This window comes from Chinchilla lanigera, unplaced genomic scaffold (genome assembly GCF_000276665.1).
Source record: "Chinchilla lanigera isolate Chin_1 unplaced genomic scaffold, ChiLan1.0 scaffold00028, whole genome shotgun sequence".
In the NCBI taxonomy this organism is placed as follows: domain Eukaryota; kingdom Metazoa; phylum Chordata; class Mammalia; order Rodentia; family Chinchillidae; genus Chinchilla; species Chinchilla lanigera.
Genome location: NW_004955429.1, coordinates 11287188 through 11307785, shown reverse-complemented (window position 1 = coordinate 11307785; position 20598 = coordinate 11287188). Strand labels below are relative to the sequence as shown.

The 20598-nt window shown below is 40.7% G+C and overlaps 2 protein-coding genes across 5 annotated transcripts in view; one reads left to right on the top strand and one right to left on the bottom strand.

Moving 5' to 3' along the window:
- Positions 1-10953, top strand: part of Pter (phosphotriesterase related) — a 59250-nt gene extending 48297 nt beyond the window's left edge. For 3 of the 4 annotated variants that reach the window (XM_013515555.1, XM_005386971.2, XM_013515556.1), the window contains 2 exons: positions 4249-4389; positions 10141-10953. In XM_013515555.1, the coding sequence (XP_013371009.1) occupies positions 4249-4389; positions 10141-10351 (352 nt within the window). In that variant the 3' untranslated portion in view covers positions 10352-10953. The other variant, XM_013515557.1, reaches the window with a different exon arrangement.
- A 116-nt stretch (positions 10954-11069) lies between these two features.
- Positions 11070-20300, bottom strand: C1ql3 (complement component 1, q subcomponent-like 3). Its single transcript, XM_005386970.2, has 2 exons — positions 19330-20300; positions 11070-13726 (listed from the first exon to the last, which is right to left on the bottom strand). The coding sequence occupies exons 1-2, from the start codon at positions 19915-19917 to the stop codon at positions 13547-13549; spliced, it is 768 nt and encodes a 255-aa protein (XP_005387027.1). The 5' UTR covers positions 19918-20300; the 3' UTR covers positions 11070-13546.
- Positions 20301-20598: the final 298 nt, after the last annotated feature.

Here is a 20598-nt window from a genome sequence, read left to right as displayed (position 1 = left end):
CCTTGTAAAGAAATGTTCTTCTCTACATATGACTATAAATTTTTAAAGACTGTTTTATAGAGTTTACCAATTCTCTCAGTCACACTAATTCCCATATGTTTTTCTATGGGGTAAGAATTCCCAGGAACTATTTTAGATGAATCTTATTATCAGTGGTAGTCTCCCTCTAGAAGAGGACCTCTCTCTATGGTAAAATTCTTCAGACAACCTTTACAGTATAGGTAACAATTATATACCATTGTGGATAATCGAGGTCCCCACTCACTTTTGAGGGGGGTATTCTTTTAAATTTCATTTTAATGAGAGAAAATGTAAAACAAAATTTCAAAACAAGATAATAGGAGAGTGACAATGGTTAATACATTGAATATTGTTGCCTTTAAATTATTTTTCAGTACAAGATATAGGCATTTAATTGTTCAAACAATATTAGGACAAACCTTTCTTTTCAATGAACTGAGAGAAATTAGTAGTATAAAGATCTTAACTATCTCGTATGTGTGTGTGTGTGTGTGTGTGTGTGTGTGTGTGTGTATTTTGTTTTGCTTTTTCCTTCCTTCTTTTCTCCCTTCCCTCATCCCAGTTTCTCTTTCCTGTTGAACAATTTCTTCCCACTTTACAATATCTATTGTATATCTTGGATCTTATTTACTCTTTCAGCTTCCTCACTAAGGAGACAGTACAGTGTTTACACGTGTGAATCTGGTTTATTTTACTTATGAGTATGATTTCAAGTTGCATCCATTTACCTATAAAATCTCAATGTTATCCTTCTTTATGACCGAGTGGTACTCCATTGTATAAAAAGACCACAGTTTTTTATCCAGTCCTTGGCATTGTCTCCACTCAATTTGAATGAGACTTTCATGAAATCACAATGAAAGAGACTGCAGGGATCTTACGGTTTAGATCTAAAATGTCTCCCCAAAGTTTCATGTGATCAGAGGTGAAGCTTTCAGAAGGTGAACAGTTATTGGGGCACTATACTCATCAGTGGATTTATCCATTGATAAATTCCTAGCTGATCTTGCTGTTAGGAGGAGGGGGTTCCAGTTGGAGGATGTGGGTCACCGAAGACACTGCCTTGGAAGGTGGATCTCTTGATCTGGCATTTCCCTGTCTTTCTGCTTCCCAACTGCCACGATGTGAGTGGCTTTCCTTCACCAGGCTCTTCCACTGTGCTGTTTTTTCTATGAAGCCAGCTGAGTAGGGACCAAAATCATGGAAACTGTGAGCCAGAAATAAACCCTTTTCTCCTTTAAGTTGCACGTGTCACTGGTATTTTATCCCAGCAACAAAAGCTGACTTCATGAAACTGTGGTGATTTGGATCAGGAAGGTAGCAAAGGAGACAGTTTTCAAGGTTGAGCCAAAAGCCTATCCCAATAGATTAAATGTAGCATGTAAGAGGAGAAAAGTGACCAAGAAGGACCACAAGGATTTTGGTGTGAGCAGCTAGAATAGAGTTTTGTTACACTTTCCACTACTGTAGCAAATACCTGAGATGAATCAACTTGTAAAGAGAAAAGGTTATTTTGGCTCATGGTTTGGGAGGTCCAGTGCATGATCCCATGGACATACTGTTTTTAATTCTCTGGTTGGGTTAGGGAAAGGGTACATCAAGGTGGAGCAAACTTGTCATTTCATGGCTGGATGGTAAAAGAGGAAAAAAAGACTATATCCTTCAAGGACACACACTGAGTGACCAAAAGACCTCCCAGTGGAATCTATGTCTTAAAGATTCTACCACCTCCCAGCAGTCCCATGAGATAGTGACCAAGCCTTAAAACTAGGGGTTTATAGTGTCATATGCTCACCTCAGAGCACAGTTGCCATCAATTGAGATAGTGAAGGGTGTTGGAGCAACCAATTTCGATGTTGAATGAAAGGTTCAAAATAAGACACATTAAGCTGGAACTATTTGACAGCCAGTAGAAGCTAGAGCAGGCAGCTGATCTGATCTAGTGACAAGTGTTTTGCACATGTTAATTGTTGTAAGGGGCTCAAAGTAATGTGGCATTCACAGGAATAAATTAAATAATAGTTATAGCTAACATAGTTTCTTCTGCTTTGACCATGTCATTCAGTTTGTCCAAAATATTTGTAGAGATTTGCTCTTGCTTATTATATGCAGTTTCACTCTAACCTACCAATTAAAGACTTCCACAGAGTAATAATCCTTTTCTTACCTTTCTGGGCTATTCAATTCCTTACCGCCATACTAACTTTTGATGGTAAATTCCAAATTTTGCAAGTGTAGTTTGGGGGTACTGTGGGGAGGGAATCAAATTTCAAAGTAAAAATTAAAATACACTGTGTACACACTCAATGTACATAATTCTGGAAAATGTCTAGAAAATTTAGCAATACAGAATGATTGCACAGTATGATGGTCAAGGAAGGTTCCAACCTTGAAATGAAAGTGTATCACTTTGAATGACTATCTTGTCCTCAAGTTCTAACTTCTTCATTGGTGAAATTGAGAGCTGATAAGATTGTGGAACATATTAAGTGAAATAATAAGTGTAAAGCACTTGCGTTATTTTAATTGTGTGTAGTTTGTTACTAAGCATGATTCTTTGGGGAAAACAGAATATATTTACTATAGAAAGACACATATTCTTTTAGCCCAGCAATATTGCAAGCAGAAGATGGTCTCCATGGTAAGATGGGAAAGGAGTAGTATTAATAGAAGATAACATAGAGCTAATGCACATTTTGGTGTATAAAGGAAAGTTTTTTTAGCCTCTCTGCCTAAAACAATATTGTAGACTATAAATTGTGCTCAACTAGTACATGGGAAAAAAAGAGCCAGCCATAATATGATAGCTCAGAGTGAAAGTCAATAGTCAACTCCCAAGAAGCATCCCAGGGAAGCAGAACCCTCTCATACTTATGACACACGGACTCTTAATTGGTCCTCCCATGGTTTGGAAGAAAGACTTTGAAAATACTTCTGACTTCTTAGAAGCAGATTTATAGACATATAATAGTGCTTTAATCTTTGCATCCCATAGTTACCAAACTAATAAATATCAGCATGGATAAAAGCCTAACAAGACAATGATCGTCTGACATTCTGAACTCTGCTTCAGTCCAAGTTTGGATCCCAATCGTCTTTTTTCTGTGACCTTGGCTCCCCTTGTTCAATGACTAATGGAGTGCTTTTCTCTGTTTTTTCCATGTTGATAGGATGTTTTAATTGTTTCTTATTTATCTATGTGATTGAATATCTGCAATGATATTTTAGGGTTATTTTAATACATCTTTTTAGTTGTTGTAATATAAATTTCTTGATGAATTTTCACTTACTTTTTTTTGAGACAGGATTTCACTATGCAGTTCAGGCTGGCCTTGAACTCACTTTGTAGCCCAGGCTGACCTAGAACTCACAGTGATCCTCCTGCCTCAGCCTCTCAAGTGCTGCAATTACATGTGTGCACTGCCATACCCAGCCTGAATTTTCACCTACTTTGCTCTGCATTCTCTTCCCCTGTCTGTAGCCTCTTCTTATCCTACATTTCCCTCTTTTCCCATTTGTTCACACAGTTCTTCCTAAAATAATGATATTCCTAATATAATACCTATTGTAATGAAAAGACACCCATGAAGTTTACTATAAAACAATAAATTTTATTTTAAAACACACCAGGGCCAGGGATATACCTCAGCGGCACAAGCACCTGCCTGGCAAGCACAAGGTCCTGAGTTCGATTCCCAGTACCAAAAAAAATTAATTAATTAAATTAAAATAATATAAGCACACCAAAACATATATTTATATGAGTATTGTCCCTTTTTAAAAAAAAGTTGGAATGATAGTCCTATAAGGTTTTGGAATTCATTTGAGAACCACTCTATAATCTTCATAAGAAAATCATCCTGCTACATTACAGTGAAACTTTCTTGTTCACCCCAAACTACATGGGAGTTTTAGAAGAATGTGGGATGCATCCTAAAGACAATTCTAAAGAAGAATTACAAAGTTATTTTTGAGTAGTGGCAGCATATTTAAAGTAAATCTATAGTCCCAAGTTCAAAGGAAAGCTCCCTTTTGGATGGATATATTCTCTTGCTTCTGGTAACAAATAGAACTCACTGTTTTATAGTCACATCATAAGAGCTACCTCAGAAGTTATTTTATTTGATTTAAACTATATTCTAGTACATAGCATGCTTAAAACTTCTCATCTGTGACGTGAGAAATACACTCTTAATAATAAGCATATGCCTCTCTTATTGTCTCTAGGACTATATTTGATAAAAAGGAGCTGCTGGAGTTTGCTCAGCTTGGGTGCTACTTGGAATATGATCTCTTTGGTACTGAATTTCTTAATTACCAGTTCAACCAGGAGATTGATATGCCGGATGATAACAAAAGAATTAGAAGGTAAATATGGTTACATCTCTCACAGCATTCTCTTTTACCATCCCTTTTTGATCGTCATATACCTGGGTGAGTATTAGCAAAGATTCGGAAAACAAAAAGCAGGCTGAAGCACAGAATTGCAGAGAGAAGTATATCTGAGCTGTTGCAGGGAGAAAATCTCTCTATATTATTTCAAGGAGAAAATGAGTCATCCTAAGTAGGCTAAAGCTTAGCAGAGCCTTCGAAGTTCAGTGCAGATGGGCAACTGACAGGAAACATGGATAATGCTCAACCCCTGCCATGAGAGGAAGAGAACAAAAAAATATTTTCCTCCTTTAGTCCTAGTGAAATAAGCCGTTCCTTTCTCAGGCTGACCACACTAAAATCATACCTTCCATGGTTAATATGTGAAACGCCTCATTTAAACTTTCATTAAGGGGTGATTATAACTTAAGTGCTAAGAGTGCAGTGGCTGAACACCCGGTATCATATAAAATGTAATCTCCCCAAAGGATCTAATGTGTGACCAAGCAAAGAGTTGTATGACTCATTCTTTGCAATTAAGTAGAAAATTTCAGAAGCCAAGGGTGGTCAGTGGGATGGATCTTGATAGCATAGTAATATGAAGATTGAATGAACCAAGTTAGGGGATCTGGGAGGAGAAATAGATTTCGGATTGAGAAGAAACACTTCAAGATTATCCGAGTGTTGTTATCCAACCATGTTATCCTACCATAGGGGCCCTATGGTAGGATATGAAACCCAGATCAGAAATTCTGGCTGAAAAATAAGTTTGGACATATCAGTGATAGCTCAAACTGTGGGAATGGAAGTGATTACTCAGAGAGAAGGATAAGAACTAACCCTGGGACACAGGCAGAATCATCCAAGGATGGGTGAAGAAGTTCTCAAATGGGTAAAATCATGGAATGATGTTCTGATTGAAGTTGTGGAGAGATGCTTTCACAGAAGGGCTGGGAGTATCAAGTGACATCAAGACAGAAAAGCAACCATTGGATTTCATAGTTAGACGGGTCTCCTTTCCCAGTTAGTAAGTGTGGGTCTCGGTAGAAAAGGTTTGGGGAATGAGTCAAAGGTGAGCAAGAGGTGTGTCTTGGTTACTTTTCTCTCATTGCTGAGACAAAATACCCAACGCCAAAAATGAAGGAAGGAAAGGTTTATTTAGCTTACAGTTTGTGGAGGGTTCAGTCCATACTTGGCTGGCTCCAAGGCAGAAGACAGCAAAGCAACATGAGCAAAGGGAGGAATGGCAGTGCATGCAAGCCTCCTTCCCTCTCTCATATTGTAAGCAGGTTACCCTCACCCAGGGGGCAGCACTCACATAGTTAACCTTCTAAACTTCTCACATTGACACAATGAACAACGTCCTAGAACAGGAGGGGCATGTCCTTTGCACTCCAGGATGTAAAACTGCTGAGTCACTTAGCCAAACCTCTAGACTCCTCAAGTTGACACAATGTATCAACCATAACAATGTGAAAGACTGGTGGTTACTCTTTCAAAAAGTATGTTAACACAGGGAAGCAGGTAGGTGCGGCTGAACTAGGAAATACAGGATGGAGGGAAACTTTTATTAAGAACTGAGAAATTTATGTGGCTGTGAGCGAAAGAAGAGAGGCAGAAATGGAGTAGATCCAAGGGAAGGAGTGCCGTTCTACAGGTTTGTGACAGAATTACATGGATTGACATATATGTAGTTTTTTATCTGAGTGTTTGGTGCAGTAGAAGTGTTCAATAGATGTTGACATCAAAAAGTCTGGAGAGATAAGAAATGTAGAGATAGGATTCTAAAGGGACAAATACATGGAATCTGGGGAGCAAATAGAAAGTTGATTGAAAGGATATTTTCCCCATAGAAATGAGAGCACAAAGAAAGCAATGGTATGAATGCAGATAAATGTATTAGCCAGAGGAACAGGACATTGAGACCCATGGCCATGCGTCCCTGTGGGGTACACATGGTCACCTGAGAAAGGAGTAGATTCGGGTAGGACCTTGTAAAGGAGGATGAAGTCTAGGGATGGCTGTCAAGTGAATGAGGGAGATGCTAACAAGGTCACGTGTGTGTGACCCCACTGGGGCTGGAAATCGTAATTGCATGACTGCATGTTGCTAGCAGTGGATGTGATTTGGTGATTGTTTTTTTAAAAAAATTTGGGTTTTGGTAGTAGGTCCAGAGAAGTTTGTGAGTACAAACAGAAAATGTGAACAGTTAGAGAGATTCAGGGTTAGAGTGTGTTGGAGAAATGTGGGTGATAACCACAGAGACAGATAAGGCATAGAGATGAGGGCTATGGAGTCCAAGCTGGAGGAAAAAGGACAGAGAGAGAAACAGGGAGATAAATAGGAAGGAAAGAGCAGGGCAAATACTAGAGGCCTTTGTGAAGTGGGTGCATAGATACTTGAGTGAATGGAAAAAGCAGAAAGAAACCGTGTGTTCGGAGTCTGAAAGTGAAGGTTGAGATTTCAGAGAAAAAACACTTCTTCATGATTTCAAGGTCCAGTACATGGTTATAAGGGTAGAGAACGCATTAGAATGGAAGTAAACAAAACTATAATAGAGAAATAATGTCCAGAAACAATGAGACTGAAGTTATAGATGGTTAAACAGACACACACTGGGGAAGAGAGAATGATTCTGAGCCAGTAAGAATTTCCTCCTCCATGACCTCAGTAACAATAAAATATGCTTGAAGTTTAATATCATGGGAGAGAAAGCTCAATGATAAATGTTACTCTCCTTATGTAAGGCGGCAGCCACTCTGTGAGCAAACTGCTATGACTTAACCAGTAAAGCTAGGTCTTTTTTTTTTAACACTTACACCAGTGATGTGGCAAATAGATTTATTGTTTCATTTGTTTTATGATTTTAATTTATTTGCTCAGAAGCACTATGAATGTAAGCCAACAGGTTTCCCTGGGGCCCTACTCAAGAGGTGAATATTCTTTGCTCAAAGACAGCTGGAATATGAAATAAGGTTGTGCGGTAGGTCTTCTTTGTCTTTCACATCACAGATGTGACTTCATGATGAATGTCCTCAGCTCTGCTCCTCTTGGACATGGGAAGTGTGCCTTAGGATCTGTTTCCTTTTTCTAAACCGCTCTGTGGCCGTGAGGTGTGTGTTTTGCACCCCTAATCCTTCCATGAGATTTCCAGACCTTCTGGAATAAAGATCTCATCTCATTTGAGAGGTGAGATCTTTAAGGGCAAGCCAATAGAGATATAAAAAAAGGCTTCCCATTCATTCCCGCTTAGATCCTCTTAACTATTAGTTTAAGAATTTAATTTTGATTCTTTTATTGTGTTAAATATCAACATTCAGAACGTATGAAAATTCATCAAAGTTTTACATATAAAGTGTATATGTGCATATATATGATATATATTTGTGCTATTCTGTGTATAGGTGCGTGTATGTGTATGTACGTAAGCTTAATCTTCCTTAAATTAAAATTTTGCATTGAGTTACTTTACACAAGCACAGCTCATGTTGGTTTTTGTTTGTTTGTTAGCTTTGTTTTTTCTCAGACAGGGTTTCACTGTCTTCCAAGCTTCCCTTAAACTTGCTATGTAACCCAGGAAGGCCGTGAACTCTCAGCTCTCCTGCCTCAGCCTGCCAGGTGCTGGCGTGTGCCGCCTATCACACCTGACCATTTCATGTCAAGAGCTGAACGACCCTTTTGACTGCGTCTGACCCACTAACTCATTGTCCCCCGTCATGAGCACTTGGATTTTATCATTGATCTGCAATCCTTTTTTAACCATAGTAGTGTGAAAGCTCTGAGATTCCAGAACACGGAAGCATGCTTCTGCCTACCTCTGGTTTCCGGCACCAGAAATTCTGTGTCTAACACCTGTTTTCAATCTTATGCTCCATTTCTCAAATCTTATTATATCTCTGCCTTTTCACACTTTCTAGTCTCTCTCTAATATTTGTTTGCAAAACACTAACTCATTTGTATTGCTATAATTACTGTGATTTTTTGTCTTCTCATCTGTAGTGGTTCCTCCCTTCTGGCGGCATCTCTGTAACTCCTGTTCTTCCACGTAGTTGCAAAAACATGTGAAATGATCTCTTTGGTGTGGCATGACTAGGCAGATTTCCTTGGTAGTCAGGATGGAACTGTGCTTCTAGAGCTAGAATATTATTCTGTTCATGAGACAATCTCCTCATCCTTGACTTTAGGGAGTTCTAAAAGTTTCATTTTTAAATAAGTGTATCTTATTCACCATATGCCTTCTTTACCACTTCCCAATTTGCTAACTTTGTGTTTCAAGTTGTGCTAAAAGGCACCTTACAGGAATTTGTTTATTCATACATATGCCTTCATGGTAATGAGACATCACAATTTTCAGATAAGGAAAGGACATTTAAAACTTGGGGAAATGCTTGGAAAAAATCAGGAAGAAATGGAATTCCATGCACATGTAGGGCAGGCCTGGGGTCCGTATGGCAGGAGCTCTGATTTCTACAGACAAAACACCCAGGCGGCTCTTCTACTGTGACACTCAAACCCCTTTGAGCTGCAAATTTAAGGTCTAATCTAATTTATTAAGGAATGTATGTTCTCAGAGGCCAGGGCCTTATGCTTGAGGGGTGTGTGTGTGTGTGTGTGTGTGTGTGTTGTGTCACACATCTTACTTAGCATAGTAGTTGTTCAATAGAACTCATGCCCCAGAATCCCAAGAAATGCTATCTATGGAAAAAAAAAAAAAAAGGAAAAATGATGCCTTTCAAATAATCGGGCCCTGGAGGCAGGCACTATCAATTCCCTTCTATCCATGTGGGACTCACAAGGCTGTATGAGAATCCCAGCGATGTGCCGCGCCAGCCAGTTGCACCTCTGCTATCAGAGACCCTTGGAAGTGAGGGTAGACGCTGCCCAGGGTGCAGACATACACAGATGGCGGCTGTCGGGAGGTGACTCACACTACAGATTACTGCATTTAACCAAGCAAAGAGGATTACATTTTTAGACAATTGTCAGGAAGTTGTCCTTTAGTCAACTGACTATACATTTAAAGGAACAGCTCATTATTTTAACAATCCTGTTGACAGGAAAAGAAGACAGAATAAAGGTTTTTTTTTTTTTTATGGGTTATTTTGCTCAATTTAATCCAGTACTCAGAGACTACTACTAAGTCAAAATTCCCATACATTTCAGAGAAGTAAATGCTCAGAATACAGTGGTGCTTTTGTCAAGCTGACTTCACTCACTCTGGCTGCTATCACAGGGCACTCACTCACAAATCAACTGATTTTACTCGGAGGGTTTTGTTTGTGTGAAGATTCCTTTTGTTTCCATATTTTCATCCCAAATACCCATTGATTTTATGTGCTGGAGAAAATGAGAGAGAGAAACTGGGCCTACTAAGACCGACATCTGGGAGAGAACAGCTGAATACAAAACCAGAACCAAGTTATTTAGTGACATGCTAAAGTGGTCATTCATTTGAGCTGGCAGATCCTATTAGAATCTATCTTTAATGCAGCCTTGCCAAGCATTGTCATAAATATCACAGGCTGGAAATTTCTGTGTGCGTGGAATAAGGATCTTGTTCCTCCTCGGAGGCAGCAATATCTTTATCATTACCACACAGTATTTATGAAGCGTCTCCAGGTACACATGTCACAGTGGACGGCAGTATCCTCAGGACAAGCATGATCGGTTTAGGAGCAAGAAGTTTAAAGCCCCCCAAAATTCTAACATGTGAGACAAATGGCGTCTAATGAGTTAATATTTTCACAGGGTGCGTTTCCTGGTGGATGAAGGCTATGGAGATCGAATTCTGATGGCCCATGACATACACACAAAGCATCGTCTGATGAAATATGGAGGGCATGGCTATTCTCATATACTCACCAATATTGTTCCTAAAATGTTATCTAGAGGTTTAACGGAGAGTGCGCTTGATCAGATACTGATAGAAAACCCTAAGCGATGGCTCACTTTCAAATAGAATGGTTACTTATGAATTGATGCCTTGAGTATAAAACTTGCGGAAAATCTTCAGTGATTTCAACCCCGCTGTGCAATATTAATCAGATCTACATAGGACGCAATGACTGATTATTTCCTTCCCAGGAGAAGAGTTTGCCTTCTCTGTAACAGGCTATTTGCACCTGTGGGGAGTTGCTGAGCCTGAGTCCTATTGTTTTACCCTAAAAAAAAATAAATACAGGAAAATCCTTCTTTCCAGACAATGATTTAAAGTCTGCGTCCTCTAAGAGGAGTTTTTGGGTTTCTTTTTTTTCCTAATCTCTCAGCTGTACTACTTGAGAAAATTTAAAGTGTTTCGGGTTAAATTGCCCCCTTCTGGAGCAATCTAATGTTTCTTGTAATATTGATGATCCTACTAATTATCCTGCTGTTCTTTAATTAATGCTTAATGAATAATATGGCACTTTCAAACAGCTTTTGCTGCAAGGGAAGTTAAATTTTGAGTTTCTATTCCAAAGGATACTTTAATATAATTACCAACTCAGAACAATAAAAATATTTTGGAAGGTTAACTGTATGCTATCCACCTATCTATAATAAATCAGTTTTGATGCCTTTGGCTTTCTGGTGTGCAATTTTTTTTTTTTTTTTGCTGTAAATTTTGTTGTGCTTTACAAAGTTTACATAAGAACATGTGACAGTACTGAGTTATAAAAATTCAATCATAAAAGTCAAAATATATTACATAATATAGTTTAATGAATCATTACATTTATAATAACAAAGGCCACAATTTAATTAATTCATAAGATATAATGCAAAAATGAGAAATGTTTGCCTTATATATATTCCCTTTATTTCCTTTACCTTTTATTTGTTTTTCCTTGGACCTAAACAAAGAAAATAATCCTTATTTATCTGAAAAAAAAAGGTCAGGTCTATTGTAAATGACAGTGTGATTCTAAAGCCTTCTCTTTAAAAGGTGTCCAGGCCTATATTTTGTGTAAATAAAGCCTTTTTAAAAATTGTCATTTAAAACTCTTAATTGATCTGCACTGTTCATTATAAACATGTTTTGACTGAATCCTTGCTCTACTATTTGTTTCTTAAAACAAATCTCAAGTGTGTTGCTGCCAATTCCTCTTTGATAAATATATATTGTTAAAGAGAAAAAAAAACTGCTACAATTCACTTATGAGTTATCTTACATATTAGAAAGGCCAAAGAGAATTAGTCATTATTCTTGATGGATAGGCCAAGTGTTTTTAATCATATGAATCATGACAGCTACTCAGACCAAGGCATTTAAACACAGCAAACCCCACCTGCAGAGGAGAACACCATGCATACCTTTTGGAAAGTTGAAGTTGGATGAATTAAAGATATTTTAGCTGAACAAAGACGATCAAGCTTTTTGTGTATTAGAACATCAAGTACCAAAGAGGAGTGAGCCATGAGAAAAACCAGCTCCTTTCAGTGAAAAAATGCAAATGTCCTTCACCAGGAAAACAGCAGATTTTTAAATCTTTGTTTTTGAAATCTACTTGTCAAAGAGTCTTCAAAGGCAACTGAAAAGAAAACAGATTTTTTTTTTCGTTGTAGTAATGGAAATTGTGTGATAGGATGTATGAACGTGCATATTAATCTTTTTCTTAGATGAAAGAGATGGCTTTCGGCAGTGGATTTTAACTACAGAGAAAGGGTTTGCATTCCTTCCAAAACGTACTGTCAGCTTCCATCCACTTGAGAAAAAAGAAAAATTGATAACTCGGGTGCATATAATTCATAAACACTGTGAAGGACAGCACTTTGTTGCTGCAGTCCTGATGTTACAATCTGCCAGAGAATGCAGTACAAGTATTGATTGGCATATGGTAATGAGGCAACCATAGGCCTAAGTCACACATGTGACGTGTAGGGCACTTTAACCTACTAAATTTTAATTTTCTGGATAACTCTTAAAGAGAAGTCACTTTAATTATTTTGCTACTCCATATATTTTTGTCACCTAAAATATATTTTGATCCAAAATAAGTCCAGTAATTTATGCGTGTTTCTGTGTGTGTATACACATATATTTTTTAAATTAAATTTTTGAAGCTCTACAGCCACTGTACGTCAGGGACTGAAGCCATATACGTATATAATATTTCATCTAACATATACATGTATATGTATATAAATATGTGTGCGGTGGGTATTTATATAAAATATATACACTGTTGTCATACTGGTTATATGTGAAATTGTTAATTCTGAGATAACCTCAGGCCACAGATTTGTAGTAACTGTTTGAAGGCCTTACTTAGTGTCCCCTCGGTGGTGCATGCAGTAGCTCAGATTAACCCTTTGTGCACTGGGTTATGAATAATCTTTTGTTCCAAAGAAGGCAAGAGCCTCAGTCTGTTTTAATACCAAAGAATAAATTTCTCTGACTTTCCAAGTAAATCTAAATGTATTCTGTTGACAGAATGGACACATAAGGGATTTTCTAAGTACCATACATAATTACACATTTTCACACTTACAGAGTAATCCTATGATACAGTTTCAAACTCTAATTTTTAATGACTATCACCAGAAAAGAAAAAAAAAATTCTGTAAGAAAAGAAAATTGTGAAAATGATCATAGGCTTGGGAATTCCCACAGATCCAGAAAATTCCAGGTTAAGGCTTGAAGTTGAATCATTCCCAGGTCTAGCTCTAAACTTAACAAGAGTACAAGGCAAACAATTTCTTTGGGGACAAGCAGTAGTACTTCAGTTAGACCTTCTCCTGCAGGGTGAGCTGATTCTTCCCTACACTATGAATGGACTCCAAGTATCATAATAAGCAGGTAAACTCACAAGAACCAAAGCTGACATGGATAAAAGCAGCAAGATCATAGTACACCAAAGTATCATATATATTGAAGAAATAATTCAATGTCTTAGATTTTTCTATAAAAATTTGTGATCTATATAGGACTTCATTCACATGGACACTAACAAGGAGTATTTGCTTTGGCGGTAGTGGATCACACATCTGCTTATCTTGCTTTAAATATTTTTTTTTTACATAATGTTTCTGAGTGATACAGATGTGAGTCAGGTAGCATTTGATTCTCCCCACATATACACAACTGAGGTGCATCCCCTGGGATCCTTCATTCACTGACGTTAGCCACACGAATCCAGTGTTCAGACTCAGAATAATAAGCTTAGTTTCGGCATTATCAGTCAGCATAAATAATAAATCCAGAAAATGTGCTGTATTTGTTGTTGTTTCCTCCGTGGGCTTTCCCACCATCTAATTTGATATAGACTTCATCTCCTGGTTCCAGATGAAGAACCACACTGTTACTGGCATAGTCGTAATTCTGATCAGCATCTTGGGCAATTGCACTAGCACGCACCTATGTAAAAACAGACAAGCATTAGGGTCACTGAAAGAGAATTCTCCAGTTTTCATTTTTTGCTAATCATACAGCATCCTAAGCAGACTTGCTGTCACAGAATGAAATGGAGCATAAGAATAGGGACATCCACCTTGGCTTCAGAGCTTTACACAGTTATCTCAGTAACAGCTTAAATAACGTTATTGGAAAGGAGGAAAGAAAGGGGGAAAACAGCACTTTAGTGAGAGACACCCCAGCAATCTTTGCTGCCACTGTAAACAAAGCAAACCAATCTTATCTCTGGCTTCATCACCACTTTTGCTAATTCCTTGGATCCCTGTGCTCAGTCACTTTTTGAAATGTAAATAAGAGCCTTATTTTGCATTTTAATTTAAGCCAAGTAGCAATACTCTAACCAAATCACAGTACAGAAGTTCAAGTCTAACTTCAGTGGCTCTTCACAGTCAGAAAATTGGGATCTGCACTAGGTAAAGACCCAGAGAAACACGACTCTGCTGCAATATAGGAAGAGATAAAGGAAGAAAGTCCTTTAATGTAGGGCTTTCAAAATCTAATACAAGCAAAGCCCCTTTTACTAGGCTATTTCAGAAACTTAACTCATTTAAATATCTTTGGTAATATCCACTATTACAGATTTTTTCCATTTGCACCTTTTTATCACTTAGTTACAGGCACTAAATCAACAATTTAATTTCAACATATCTAAAAGTTATAGAAGGAATTAAATATCTGTGACTTAAAGTCTCTCAAATTTCTAGGGTGTTTGAAAGATCTGATTGAATATCCTCTTATATATAGGTGATTTTAAACATGTGGTTTGTTTTGAGGTGGTAGTTGCTTATAATGTGTACATGTTGAGCCTGTGGCTTTATTAGTAAATTGATAAATATTTACAGTCAAATTGTCTATCTTACCATGCAATATGGACATGCTGTCATATTCTCAAATCAAATTAGTCTTCATAGTCATTTAGACGTATTTTGATTCTGCCCTCAAAAAATCTTTCACTAGGCAGACTTGTATTTGATTTATTTCAGTCACACATCTTCTACTTTGTGGCTTCTTTCTATTCCACTATAATGATATTTCCCCCTAAATAACACGGTGTGATTTAGTGGTTTTGTAAACCTGCACTATGTAATAATGCATGACTTGGGGTACAATATGCTGGGTTTTATCACTTGGCAAAATGAGAGGAAGGAGACATAAGTGCATTTCTTTCAAAATTTAAAGGATAGGTTTTCAAATTAAATTTTCATGGTATATGTTCTCACATTCATGCTGAAATGTTAAAAAAGGAGAAGGCTCTTTGACATTGCTGAACTTGTAATTTGAGTAATATTTTATAAATTTCTTTTTGGATATCATATAGCAAAAGGAGGAAAGGGCTGAAAGGATTTAGAATTGCTTAACACTGTACTAACTGGCATAAATATAATGAAAAAATATGCCATGTAATTATGCTTAGCAGCTTTGAATCAAATGTGAATACCAATAGTGAGGTGATCTGTTTTTGCCATTAAATAATAATGCATTCAAACTCCATAACGTTAATGAGGAATTAGTCATCAGTTTGTAGAAGTTGAATGCTTTGATTATTGTCATTAATTTCTCTTAGTCATTAATTCCCAGGGGGAAAAATATCTATACAAGGAAGAGTATGGCTTTTTTTAATATGTGGATTTCTAATGCATGAGAAAAAAAATTAAAGTGCAAAATTATAATTAGCCATATTAGTAATATATTACTGAATTATTAAACAAAATACACTTCTCAGCTATTGTGAATGACCAGGCACACATTTTATTCAGTGCTTTGGGCATTTAGTATATGTTCCATGGATACTATCCTTTATCGTTTTCTACATGCAGGCATTCAGGGACCGGGGCCTGGTAATAATCTCTTGATTTAGAGATAGTCATCTTTTTAAAACATATAGTACAGTTTTTATTCTACAGGAGATAACCACAAAACCAAGTAAATGTTATCATTTCTAATTCAGTAGGTGTAACCACAAAAGCCTGCAAATGCATTAGACTGGAAGGTTACTCTCATGCTTTACACTTCCTTTGTTGGATAAAGCCAGTGTGATTGCTCTGTAATGAAAGTAATTCTCTAAAATTTTAACCTACACTATACCATAAGACTGTCCCAGTAATAATCGCCATACTTCAGGATGCATGATTCAAGTACACCTGCCTACCTGATCACACTCTAAAGGTAGAATGGGGTTGAAATTTCAGGCTCTTGTATCTAGCTTAGTGACCTTCACAATTCTTCCTTTAAACCATCAGACTATTGAGGGAGGTAATGCTTTCTCTCTGGAGGCTATTTTCAAGTTGCTAAATGTATACTGATTTCAGTAGTTGGTCAGAGAATATAATACACCTTTTTCTCAATCCAACATACCTCGTTCTACCTAAATTTACTTTAATGCCTTTTCTTATTATGTTAACCTTGTAGATTCTGCTTTATCTTTAACTGTGTTTCATTGCTCCTAAAGAAATCATCCATTTGATATGTTCTTGGTGCCATAACTAATAAATTGTTAGAGGTAAAAAAATTAGTCTTTAATTATTTTATAGTTCTAATCCTAAACCTGTTTAGTTTTAGTATAGTAAGTTATTAGAACGACATAGTAATTGTATTAGTTAACACTTTTCTTCTATAAGCATACAAACATTAAAAATTTTTCCTGTGTCTGTATAAGGCTGTTTTGAGTCCAGTTTTTACCTTTAATATGCACTGTCATGGGCTTTCAGCAAACGGTGAGATTAAGTTTCGGTTGATGGTTTCATGGGGAATATGAGAACTCTGGCCCTTTTAGTGGTATGCTTGCGAGACTGTAATAGGTTGCATAGTTTCAGCATTGTCTTATTATTGAGGGTTCATCATTAGACACAATATTTATGGTAACATTTGGTAATTTAATTAATTGCTGCTGATGTTCTCGTAATTTCATTTTCATTGTGCTTCTGTGGAATCATAAACGAAAGGTTAAGTGGCACATTAGGTTAATTTACTGGCCTTTGATGTTTCCATCTGTGACCTCACATTCAATACAAAGCATAAATAAAATGGCTGCCCTATGGTAATGGTCCACAGACGATACTCCCTCCTATAGTGAAATGCCTTTCTTTTGTTGTTTAATTTTTGGTCATCTCAAAATCCACTTAATCCCTCAGCCATTACACTGACATGGATCTCTGAGTTTTGGGGTTATGAAAACAAATTAGGTCGTCTCAGAGGGGGAAACTGCCACTCCAAGACATGATCAGACAAGAGTATAATTGAAAATGAAGGATAGAGTATTTATTTAAAATGAATAAAAAGAGATTTTACAAGATTTCCCACACATAACTGACTGGCTCCAGGCCAAATTTTATGGAATAGTTCTAGTCTAGAGCTGAAATTCCTTAACAGTAATATTGCAATGACCATTTTCTAAAGTAGCCTACACTGGGCTAAAAAATATAGTGTTTGCCACTATATTTATTTTTCGGAATGACCTGTTGCACACCTTTTGCAGAAAGAGTAACTCAGTCTTGCCGATGGACAACATTATACACCATGAGGTCAGTTGTTTAGCCTTATTTTTTTCCCCTGCTTCTCAAAGAATATGTATGATAGAGCCATTTATAGCCCAAGCAATGAAATAATTTTTAAAAATACGATGCCCTTAGAAGGCTTGAAGAAAATAGTTCTCTTAGAATCAGTGCAGTGTACACAGCTTTTACGGTCTAGACATCAACATTTAAACTAATCTAAATGAATTATTCCCTGGCTTTTTCATGGAAGTGCAATTCCCCGTTATTTTTTAATGTGACCATTTTAATACATTTGTACAAAACTGGAATCTTACTCCATTGTAGTTGATAGCTCTACAAGAAATCTCTTCCTCTTGATAGTATTTTCCAGACCTAACCTTTGAGTCAGAAGAAGGCCAATTTGTAAATGAAGGGGTGTCTCTTGGCTGCCCGCGGAGGGTCTATTCATAAACCAAGTTGTTAGGTGACACATGACTATTTTGGAAAGGTGACTCACGTCCTTTACAGCCATTTACCTATAACTATCCCACCGCTCTGTGAATAATTTTTTTATCTTAATATTATATTCATGCATAACAATAATAAACAACCCTGTCAGTGCCTCCTGGTGGCCATTTTCCCTCTTTTTGTTTTATGCGTCCTGAGGGTCCCTTAAACTATTTGTAGGAAAGGGAAGGAATAGGACTTTTAAAAAAAAAGAAAAAAAACTCCTACGTTTAGGACATTTGTCTCTCACTTTTGAGAGAATTCTAACGCTGAATTAGATCTTTGGAAGAAATCCTGCTTTTATGGTGCTTAATGGAAACCTAGGTTATAGCTGAATTTCCAGCGGCCCAGCGAGCTGAAGCCCAGTGATCCTTGTTAAGTCAAAGTTGCTGCAGAACAAAGGGCCTCCTGAGGGCGACGGCGGGGTCGTGGGCCACTTTCTATGCCACTCAAACAGCACAGTTAAAGCCCAGGCGCTCAGTTTAGGCTGCGGAAGGCAAACTGCAAGGCCTCGCTCCTGTGGAGCTGATTTGGCGTGTCTGGAAGGTATGATTACACTTTGAGGTAGTTGCAAGCACTCCGTGCCTCCTCTAAGAAATCCAACGAGCCTCGGTTCTGCAATGTGCGCTAATTTCTCCAGCAAATGGTGAAGTGTCCCTTGCACAATACTGCAGACCCGTGGCCCCTATGGCAGCACCGACCAGCTCGGTAGAGCATGATCTGGTGGCCGGGACTCATCTGAGGCTCTTCACAGTCAAGACCAAGGCCGCTGCCGCGTGCGAGCACAAGGCTGTGGTTGGGAACACCCTCTCCCGGTGTCCTGGGGCTCACTGAATGCGAGACTCACAGCCTCGGGGCTGGGCTCGAACGGTCGCCCTCCCGGCCACCCGCAGGTGCGCCCTCCTACACCATCATTAGACTTTGGGTTCCTTGTTTGGGTGCGTGTGGTTTTACCGCGTAAACCGGAGAGCTTCAACTTTTCCTCTGGTTAACACTCCTTCCCTCTACCCTTCCTCTTGGGCTGAAAACGAAGCCGGAGTTTGTGTCCTGAAAGTGACTATCCGCGAGCTTCACCGCCTCCGCCCTGGGTGCGCCCAATTGGAATTTACTCCGGGTCCCTTCTCCCCGGAGCTCTGGTCTATTTCCCCGGAGTTTTACACACTGACACGCCCATTCCGGGCTCCCCAAGCCCTCTCCGTTCCGGAGAAAGTCTGTAAGCGACCCTGTGCTACTGGGGGTCCCGCGGCCGGGGTCGTTTTGGGATCCCGGACCCCCCAGCGCCCGACTGCGCGACCCCGAGGGTTGGTCTCTGGCGCTCGCACAACCAGTGCGGGTCCGGGACTCCGAAACCACCCTCTCCGTGCCGCGGGGTGCCCTCCGAACTCGACCCCCGCCTCTCCAGCGTGGCCCGGCGTCCCCCTCGCGGGGCTCTCGGGAGCCGGTGGCCGCGCCCTTCCTCCGCGGGCTCCCACCCCCCTGCCCGGGGTCTCCTCCCTCTCGCCCGCACCTTCGCGCGCTCGCTCCCCGCCCTCCCCGCCGCCAGCCCGCCCGCCCGCCCGCTCTCACCTGGTTGTTTTTGCAGAGATCAGCCCACATGCTGGTGCCGTCCCCTCCGCGCATCAGGACGTGGTAGGTGAAGAAGTAGATGCCCGGGATGGAGCAGGTGAACTTGCCCGTGGTGGGGTCGTAGTGGTTTCCGAGGTTGGTAACCACGTCGTCGAACTTGAGCACCTCGTAGCCTTCGTGCTGCCGCTTGAGGCCGGCGTAGAAGGCGATCTTGGGCACCGTGCTGTAGGTGGCCGCGCTGATGGCCCCGGCCGCGTTCAGGCCGGGCGCCCCGGGCGGGCCCGGCAGGCCTTGGCGGCCGGGCTCGCCCTTCTCGCCCGGGGGCCCCACGGGGCCCGGCGGCCCGGGCTCTCCGGGGGGCCCACGCGGGCCTGCCTTCCCTGGCCTGCCGGCCTCGCCCTTGGGGCCCTGGATGAAGGTGGGCAGGGACTGCATGAGGCCGCGGTCGGGCGTGGCGGCGGTGCTGGGCGCCTTGGTGCCCCCGTAGGGGTCGCAGACCATGCGGCAGGTGCCCAGCATCTCGTAGTGCGCCGACGTGCCGGCCGAGCTCACCAGCACCGGGATGAGGATGACCAGCAGGAGCACCATCACCACCCCCAGCGCCCCGGCGGCGATCAGGCGCCTCCTGCTGCCCACCAGCCGGCTCAGCGCGGGGCGATCCTCTTGTCTGCTTTTGGACAAAATTTTGAAGGTTGGGCGGGGACCTCTCAGAGCCGAAAACAATCCCCTCCGAACCCCAACTCCCCTGGGCAGGCGCGCGCGGGCCGCTCCTCGGCGGCTCTGCTCCCCTCGCTGAGGCTGCGCCGAGTGACTCGAGCTGAAGTCCCGGGCAGGGGTGGGGGCTGGGGGCGGGGTGCGCGGGGCGCCCTGTCGCCTCCCGCGAGCCCCTTCGCACCTGTGGCTGGCGCCGCGGGCGCGGGCACCCGGAGGGCGCAGCCAGCAGCCACCGCGTCTCGCGCTCGCCCGGGGCCGCTCACACTTTTATGCCGCCGCTGCCTGCGATCGACTTTTCCGTTTTTGCAGACTGCGCCAGTTCGCACGAACTTTCCGTCTGAAGTTGCCTTTTTCTGCCTCCTCCTTCTCTTCTTTTGCAGGCGCGGCTTGCCCGTCCCCTGCTTTGTTTCCCCCTCCCTTCTTCTTCTTCCTTCTTTGCAGACACCACAACTCTAGCAGAAGCGCACCTCCGGGGAGCGGTGCTGGGCGCACGGGCTCGGGCCGGGCGCCCCTCGGGCGCGTGGAGCGGCGGCGGCGGCGAAGGCGGGCACGGTC

Excerpts from the sequence above, each read along its gene's own strand:
- C1ql3 (XM_005386970.2), bottom strand. The coding sequence starts at position 19,917 with ATGGTGCTCCTGCTGGTCATCCTCATCCCGGTGCTGGTGAGCTCGGCC. Across the intron at positions 13,727-19,329 it reads ATCTCTGCAAAAACAACCAG|GTGCGTGCTAGTGCAATTGC; the intron begins GTGAGAGCGGGC and ends GTTTTTACATAG.